Raw genomic sequence first — 9,460 nt, 5'->3', positions numbered from 1 at the left:
TCGTGTTATTCTGCTGGTCCATCTGTCAAAAAGAATTTTGGCTCACCTACCCTATAATCGCATGCGTAATCTTGTCAGTACGTAAACAAACGAATCAATAGTTCATTCATCCGTAATTATTTATCAAATTTCTATGATTATTTAGCGTAGTTTTTGTATTTTTAACAATAAAAAACAAAATTATAGCAGTAGCTTCAAGAAATGTTGCCATTTTTACCAAATTGCAAAACATAAACAAAGCAAAGATGACGCTTGGCCTCAATATCGACGATACACGAGAGACCAACGATTACGCTTCGTTTACCGTGCCCTTTAGAGCCAAAAACTGCGACTAAAGGCTTATGGTCGGTCTGAAGGGTAAATTTTTTTCCATACATGAACCGATGAAATTTCGTTACAGCTTTAATGGCCGGAAGGCTAACGGCCACTAACGGCAGAGATGTAATAATGATTAAGAAGGCTCCACGTACGGAGATTAAAGATGCAAATAATTAAGAAGGCTCCACGTACGGAGATTAAAGGCACAAATAATTAGGAAGGCTCCACGTACGGAGATTAAAGACACAAATAATTAATAAGGCTCCACGTACGGAGATTATAGGCGCATCACAACGGCAAAGCCAACAGTTAAAACGAACTATGGCACGTCCTACCTCGTCGACGGTCAATGATGAAGAGAGCTTTATTACAGTGTCAATTTGTTACCATGCGGTCAATTGACATGTGTCAATTGTGATTTTCACAAGATTTATATAGGTTTACAAGGTTTCTACAATATTCGACGGTCGGCGTTGATCCGGACGTTACAGCTCGGCCATCCTGATCATAAATTGCCCCCAATTTAGCTAGTCCAGGGCCTTAGCTTATTAACTTCTAATACCCCGTCGTAGGGTAGCTGGGTGAGCTGGCACTCTTCCACGTCCCGTATCACGTACCGATCATGAGGCAAGATTTTATGGACCACATAGGGTCCCCTGTACTTAGGTTGAAGCTTCTTATTACCGCTATCGGTAGTATCAACATAACGGACGGCGACAAGGTCACCTTCTTCATAGCTACATGGTGATTTGTGTTTCCTATGGAAGTATTCTTCGTTACGCAATTGGGAGTCCTCTATGTTTTCTAACGCTCTGGCCCGCATGGCCTCGAAATCCCTAGCTATGGGGTCAACCCTCTCACTTAGATACTCGGTCAACTCGTCGGGGACTTCGCCCCGCTGCTCAACACCAAAAAGCAAAACAGAAGGGGAGAAACCCGTAGATGCGTGGATAGTATTATTCAGAGCATATTCGGCGGATCGTAAGTGCGACACCCAGTCGGTTTGGTCGGGTGACTCAGACAACTTGCTAAGGATAGGACGCAAAACCCGATTCACGCGCTCAACCTGACCATTGGCTTGTGGAGATCCCATAGCGTTGAGAACATAGGAGATGTTGTGTGAATCTAGAAGTTCTTCAAAGGAGTTGTAAGTAAAACATGTCGCTCGATCACTTATAATGCGTTTAGGACGACTGTAGGAGGAAATATATTGAGAAAGGGCAGAACAGACTTCCTGAGCATTAGTAGTAGCGGCAGGGTAAAGTTTAACAAATTTAGTGAAGGCGTCTATGATAACCAATATGTATCGCTTCGCAATATTGTATGAACAATACACTTGAGACAGTTCTTAATAAATTGGCCAACAATGACCTTCATATTGGGAAACCAATAGTGTTGGCTAATGTTACTGAAAGTTTTATTAATACCCAAATGACCAATCTGTTCGTGAGTATGTCTTATAACATTGTCGACCATCTCCGAAGGTACATACAATTGATGTTGACCTTCTGGCATCTGACGGTAGACCAGTCCATCTCGTAGCAGAAAGCCATCGACTTCTCTTTGTTCCAATTTCCGCTTAAAGGACTCAATGGTTGGATCGCGAGCCTGAACTATCTGGAGTTGGAAGTCAAGATCAATCTCGCTTATAGCACCCACTGCTTCAGTGCGACTTAAGGCATCCGCATGGGGCATAGATGAGCCTGAACGATGACAAATAGTGTAATCATAATTTTCCAAAAACAGAGACCATCGGGCTATCTTGACGGAAGCATTGCGGTTTTAAAGGGTCTCGACTAAAGAGTTACAGTCAGTGACTATTTTAATAGTGAGTCCATGCACGTAAGTATGAATATGGAATCGCTTAAGGGCGTATATAATAGAAAGGGTTTCAAGCTCATAGCTATGTAATGTAGACTCGTCCTTTGACGTAGTCTTTGAAAAATAAGCAACGGGGTGTAATTTGTTATCGTCTTGCTTCTGAATAAGGATAGCACCAAAACCGGAGGAGCTTGCATCGCAGTGCAATTCCGTCTCACGTTTAGGATCAAAAATAGCAAGAACAGGAGAATGGACAAGCTTGTCACGTAGGGTCTCAAAAGCATTAATACAAGCGGAGTCAAAATTAAATATTTCATCCTTCTGAAGAAGTGTAGTGAGGGGTTTGGCTAGACAAGAGAAAGAAGGGACGAACCGTCGGAAGTAGGAGAACAAACCCAGACCCCGCCTGAGTTGTTTCAAATTGGTGGGGATAGGATAATTGGTTAGGGCCCGAATGTGTCGATCGCTAGATCTAATTCCCGAAAAGTCTGCCCTATAGCCCAGGTATTCTATCTCTTCGTGTACAAATTTGCATTTGTCAAGACGAAGCTCGAGATTATTTAACTTAATCTTTTCCAAAACTAGCTGAAGGGTTTTAAAATGTGAATCAAGGTCTGTCCCACACGGAGTAGACTCCGGAGCGGCTGGAAGATCGAACGAACTCTTTGCCGTAGTGGTTGACACTGTTTAACATTTTTTGAGTTTAAACCGCGACCTAGTCAACATGCCGACACAGCGATGTTATTATTATTACGAAAGGTGCAACGCAGCCAAACCGTTCCGATCGTTCGATCGCGCGGATGGCTATCGTGACCCACTAAATGTAAACTGCTGATGATGCAGCCAAACCGTTCCGATCGTACGATCGGCGGTTGGCTGCGGTGACCTATTAAGTTGTTTGTCTGGTGCTGGGGTTTCCGTCAGCGACATCCCCGCCCCCGTAATTCTTCCTGAGGGGTTACAATTTTGTTTCTAAGACTGACGGAAATGGTGGTGGTTTCGGAATTATTTTTCTATTTTTCTTGCCTATGAATGTTATACCTATTATACCTAGCATTATTAAATTTGTCCCCATCGCTATACCTAAACAAATATATAAAACAAGGTTTTCGTGAACTTCTTCTGTTTTTTTGTTTGTGGATTTTTGCTCTCCAATTATTGACGGTTTAAAATACATTCTAGAAACCTCGTTTTCGAATCCTACTCTTGGCTGTATTTCCGTTTTCTGTGTTTGTATTGAGCAATCACGCGATAACGATATTATCCTTGCATATATTGAGGGATTGGTCAAAGTTCCGTTACAATTGAGAAAAATCTTGCTAGGGTCTGAGGTATAAAATAGAATATTATTAGATTTCTTAAGTCCATAAAACTCAGTGTATGGAAAACCAACCATTTTGTGCTGACACGTTGGTGCTGTCTCGTTATGAAAAAATGTTGAAGCAACACAATCTAACTCCCTCCGAATGACGACGTCTGATGCTACATAATGGGTTTCATTGATTTTCTCCATTATTTTCGGGTATAGATAGTTTTGCTCATTGATTGCTATAAGATCTGCAGTTACATTAAAGATGGTCTGATCAGTTATGTTTGGGATGGGTACTACTTTGAACATTTCAAATGGTATGTCTGAGACGATCGTATGATGGATACTAAAAACTATTTCCCCATTCGCCACACTTCTTTCCTTAATTTTAGGAGTGGTTAGAACTAAATTGCTTATTGGTAATCCTTTCTTTCTTTTTTAGCGATAATCCTTTCTTCCTCCATTAGACTTAAGGGATTTAACTTTAATTCCATGTATTTGTTTACCATGTCCTGAATTAACAAATTAGTAAGAGTTATAGTCTCTATCGTGTATCTCGTTAGGGCATTTAATCTATTCTCAGTGAACTGTTTCTGCATGGAGTCAACTCCGTTATTTATAAGTTTAATTCGATCTTCGACTTCAATTGCTAGCTCTTGATGTTTTTTATTAGTTTTTTTTAGTAAATTTGAAAGATGCGCCATTTTCTCATCTTCTGATAAGCGAAACATTGCTAACTGCTCATCAATTTCATCACCTCCAAAAAAGAAATTTTTCAAAATTCCGAATACTCTACTAGACCTTTTTTGTCTAGATCGGGCTGCTTCTTGGATCAGTTGTAATGCGTGACCACAATCTCGTCTTAAGGTTTCTCTCACGCTATTTAATTTTGGATCTGTATGATTAATTTTATCGAATGCCATGCCAAGGTCCGCTTCAATGTGTCGTAATGTATCGCTATCATTTTCTGGTCGTATACCAGTATGAAACAGAGTTTTCCACAGGCCTCGTTCTAGTAAGAGAGTACCTTGGTGATCAAAAAACAAACCGGACTCTGCAATGGGCGAGATTGATAATCCGGCCAACGTAGTAAGCATATGAAGAAACAAGGTTATGGTTTTCCAACTCGCCATTGTACTGGTCTTACAGTATGTCTGTATTTTGGGGGTTGAGGGGCTAATAGTGCCGCCTTTTCCTTTATGAAATTTACGTCTAGAACGCGTTTCCTGCCCCACTGAGGAAAGGAATCTGATCTCTTCACTTCTAAAATTGCTAACTTCACTGTGGGTTTATTAATTATGCTATGTCCCACTTTTTTTTTTATATAAAACATACTATTTATTTATAAAATAGTTTACTTGCTTATAAATATGGTCTTTACAATAGTATCAAAGAAACAATGTACATTTAAGGACAGCTAGATCGATCGCAGTATCATTGTTTCCAATGATATGGATGATGTAGTTCGCATACAAACGAAGCACTTTTACTCGTTGCGCAGTACTCATTCCGCGGAGTACTGGAAAACGGAGACATTGAAACGAGCACTGACACCCTGGAGCTTCATTCCTGATGCACTGCTGCAGCAGGTCCCAGGCGGCAATAACGCGAGTGCAAGAGGTGAACCTATGTTCCAGGGTGTCACATTCAACACAAAACATACAGGACGATGAGGATGCGCGTCACATCCGCATTAGCAGATCGCCATGTGGGACCTTGCCGTTCACCACAAGGTAAAGTGCCGACCGCTGCCCCGATGACAACTTCGGGGAATGGATGTTCTTCCATACCATCTTCCAGACAACATTTTGAGACTGTTCCTGGATTTTGGGATTTGGGAAACGTTGCACTAGCGTCTTGCGAAACGCTCTAGTGGACGGGTGTTGCTTAAGAGTGGAGGGAACGTATGCGAGTATCTGGACAACACTCCGAAGGCATGGATATGTTGATGGGATGGCTGCAATGTCAGGCGGATTGTCAGCGTATCGTATGTGGTCCGCACCAATCCGCAGGTACTCCTGTTCCACCACATACCGGTTGGTCAACAGAGCTATAGTAGTCACAGCTGGGATGTGGAAGTTGAGTCCCCCACGGTTTCGGGGCAGCGCCAGTTGTTGGAGTGGGATCCGTATTCCGCCAGCACCGCTCCAGAGTTTTTTTTTTTTTTGAGAATAATAATAGCACTTAATCAATCTACTTAAACTAAATAATAATAGTAATAAATCATATGGGATAAAATAGTATGAAATAATTGGTTAACTTTATAAAACTAACAGATAAGTAGTGGGGGGACCTTCAAATCTAAAATCCTATCTTGGCCACCACATTAGCATGGGTATCTTTCATATATCATTTCAGATTCACTATGATTTTTATGTCTTATCATATAATTTAACACTAATTCATGAACTGTAATAGCATTAATTGGATTATTAGTAGCACTAGATATTATCTTCATGCCAGCATATAGCTCTTCATCAGTGATCCCATCCTTTGGAGATGCCAATTTTTCCGAATCATCCAATATTGACTTCTCCCAACTAATATGAACAAAATCAAATGTCTTACCCACGAATTCCCCAAGTGGTTTGGTTATGTAGTTCTTCCTACCTTCATCTGTTTTTGCAGGAAATTGGACCAGGTGGGATAGATGAATTTGATACAGAGAGTGAGCCATCAATGCTTGAGAGAAACCATCAGCTTTAGATTTTGTGGAAATAATGCAAGGAATAAAATTCGGATAGAAGTATGGTCTATTAAAACCAACCATTGATGGTGTCACAGGAATTTTAGCACCTTTCATGCACTTAGACCACATTGCCTCACCAACTTTTGGGAACAAAAGACATAGTCTAGGCAGAGTGATTCGGATCTTTCTCAGCCCTAGATTTCACATCTAGTTTAGTTATAAGACCCTTTAAAGTGTCATAAGATTCAGCATTCACACAGTTATCTCTTGTCAAGTTCCTCACATTTGGTCCTCTCATAAATAGAAAACCTAACAAAAATGGAATTGCATTGTTATCAACTCCTTGCAACTTACCTACAACCACTTCAGCAAGTTTCTCAAGGTCCAATCCAGCATACTCAAGTCCCAATATAGTCGGTAGACACTTATCAAAATCAACCTTATCCAGAATCTTTATCTGGATCTTCTTGATTTTTTCAATGGAATCTCCGTAACTCATTTTGGTATACTTCTATTACTTTGAAATGCACTTATCCAGACTTTGTGTCAAACCGGAAAAGACAAGGATGCTAGCTGATCGTACTAGCCCGTCCTTGCCCGGGTGTACCTCCACTACTCTTCCTTTCGTCCACTTCCCCTTTTTGTTCTCCTCTGCCATCTTCTTTATAACTTTCAGTTAACGGCAACAGGCTTTTAATTTCTCCTACCATTCTTTCCCAAGCGCCGCCGAAGTGTGGAGCCCCTGGTGGGTTGAATTTCCAAGTAATTCCGTCCGAAGCGCATCTTTCCAGACATAGCTTGATTTCATTATTGGCACCGACAAAATTTGTGCCATTGTCACTATACAAGTATGTTATTCTCCCTCTACGATATTGCATGTTTTTAAGGCACCTTATAAATGCATCTGCGCTCAGGTCACTAGCGATCTCTATGTGTATTGCTCTTGTGGTGAGGCATGTAAAGATGGCGCCCCATCGTTTTTCTGATCGTCTCCCTATAGTAACTAATAGGGGACCGAAATAATCAACTCCAGTATGCGTAAATGGCTTTGTATGAATAGCCGTTCTACATGGTGGTAGAGGTGCCATCATGGGGGAATTCGGTTTGGCCCTTTTATTGGAGCAGTGCTGACATCTGTTGATGATGTGTTTCAAGACAGCTCTTATATCTATTATCCAATATTTTTGCCTTATTGCAGCAATAACTGATTCTAGCTTGCTGTGCTTGTATTTAATGTGATAATTTGGGACTATGAGATTTGTTAGGTAGTGCCTTTTTGGTAAGATGATCGAGTTTCTGGTAGCGTAAGAAATAAATTTAACCGATTCTAACCTACCCTTTGATCCTAATATCCTCGTATGCTTCCCATTGAGCCTTTCTTGTTAGGAGTCGTTCTGCTCTGTCCAAATCATTTTTACTAATCTCCCTTGAAAAGGATGTTTTCTTAACCTTAGATTTTTGCCAATCTATGTATTTTAAACAAATAGCCGCTGCTCGTCTGAGTCTAATCCAGTCGGAGCACCATTCTATGGAAATAACGTTCCAATCAATTTTCTTCGTTTCCCTAGCTGTTAATACCGGTCTTATGTCCTCAAACGTAACAAGTAGTTGCGGCGTTAGTTCCTTTATTTCGCGCATTTTAAGAAACGCAGGCCCTTCCATCCATTGAGATTTTCCTACTATGACCTTTGTAGCCTCGTCTGTGGCATTATCCTTTGAAGCTACCCATTTCCATTTTGAGCTGCTGGTGCTGTTAAGAATCTCACCAAGCCTTATGGCTACGAACTGTTGATAGTTCCTAGCTTCTGAGTATACCCATGATAGGACAGTTTTGGAGTCTGACCAAAAATATTCTTCATTGAACTCAAAATGGATTTCGTTTTTAATCGTTTCGGCAAGGCGTACGCCAAGTACTGCTGCTTGTAGCTCTAACCTGGGAATAGATAACGGTTTTGTGGGAGCAACTCTCGTTTTTGCTGCAATTATAGTTACATCCACGTGTGTTTCATAAACAGTGCGTAAGTAGGCTACTGCAGCAAATGCTTGCTCTGATGCGTCCACAAAAACATGTAATTCTCTTTTCAGGCAGTTTTGTCCTTTCGAGAAGCATCTTGGAAATGCCAATGTTCTAGCAACATGAATTCTTTTTATCCACTTGTCCCATTGCATTTTAATTCCCTGTGGAATTTGCTCATCCCAGTTGAGCCCAGTCTTCCACAGAGACTGCATAATGATTTTTCCTTCGATCATATAATTGCTCAGCAGACCTAATCGATCGTATATTCTCATGATATACGAGAGCATATCTCTTTTATTCCACTCATCTCTAATTTTGTCCTTGATTTGATATATCCTTTTCTGAGATATGCAATAGATCTTGTGTAGATCTTCTTTCTTCAGGGATTGAATTTATTATTTCCCCTGAATTTGAAATGTAGTTTCTCAGAAAAAAATGAGCCTGGTCATGAATAAAATTTATTTCGCCGACTGTTCGTATTGCTGTCTCAGCTGAAGGGAAGCTGTCTAAATAGTCGTCCACATAATGGTTTCTTAGTATGGCATCGACTGCCTTTGGATGGCTTTCCTTATATTTAAGCGAGGCCGTCTGCCGAATAGTGCCGCCTTTCGACGGTGTACTGCTGTCGCCCTGTGTTGGAACGAGTTGTCGGTCCTGTGCCGGTGCCGTCCTGTTGCGAGTTGGCGATCCCTGATGATAGACGCTTTACAACTCCTTCACGCCTCATTCTACTGGCTGGAACGGGTTTCCGGTCCTCTGCCGGTGTCGTCCTGTTGTGGTGCTCTTCCGTACTATGGTGGAACGGGTTTCCGGTCCTCTGCCGGTGCCGTCCTATTGCGAATTGGCGACCCCTGATGGCGGGTGTCCCTCAACTCCTTTGGTGAGTGCTACCTTGTTACACGGAGTATCCTCCAGTGACACTGGCAGAGTTTCTATTTTCGACCTCCCTTTGCTCACGTTCCTCTCTGGAGCCACCAAACTGTCCCACACGGAGTAGAGTAGGGTTGTTTGTCTGGTGCTGGGGTTTCCGTCAGCGTCAGTAGAAGCGATGATGATATCATCGAGGTACACTACGGCTCGGCCGTCATCAATAAATTTCCTAAGGATCGAATTAATAAAGCGTTGAAATTCAGAAGGTGCATTACGCAAACCAAAAGGCATCTTTAAATATTCAAATTGTCCATCAGGGGTTACGAAAGAGATGAGAGGAATAGAGTCTTCACTCATAGGAATCTGGTGGAAGCCACTTTTAAGGTCGAGCAAACTGAAATATTTCTTATCGCAAAGGTGCTCCAGGCACGTTTCG

General features: G+C 41.5%; 1 protein-coding gene across 1 annotated transcript; it reads right to left on the bottom strand.

Annotated features, from left to right (window-relative positions):
* Positions 1-841: 841 nt before the first annotated feature.
* LOC131264819 (uncharacterized) lies at positions 842-6,636 on the bottom strand. The gene is made up of 4 exons (XM_058267089.1): positions 6,492-6,636; positions 1,839-2,021; positions 1,367-1,443; positions 842-1,186 (listed from the first exon to the last, which is right to left on the bottom strand). Exons 1-4 carry the CDS (start codon positions 6,634-6,636, stop codon positions 842-844), a joined length of 750 nt encoding a protein of 249 aa, XP_058123072.1.
* Between the last annotated feature and the right edge of the window lie 2,824 nt (positions 6,637-9,460).

The sequence above is a fragment of the Anopheles coustani genome, chromosome 3, assembly GCF_943734705.1.
Source record: "Anopheles coustani chromosome 3, idAnoCousDA_361_x.2, whole genome shotgun sequence".
Classification (NCBI taxonomy): Eukaryota; Metazoa; Arthropoda; class Insecta; order Diptera; family Culicidae; genus Anopheles; species Anopheles coustani.
This window is presented reverse-complemented; position numbering and strand designations above follow the sequence as displayed.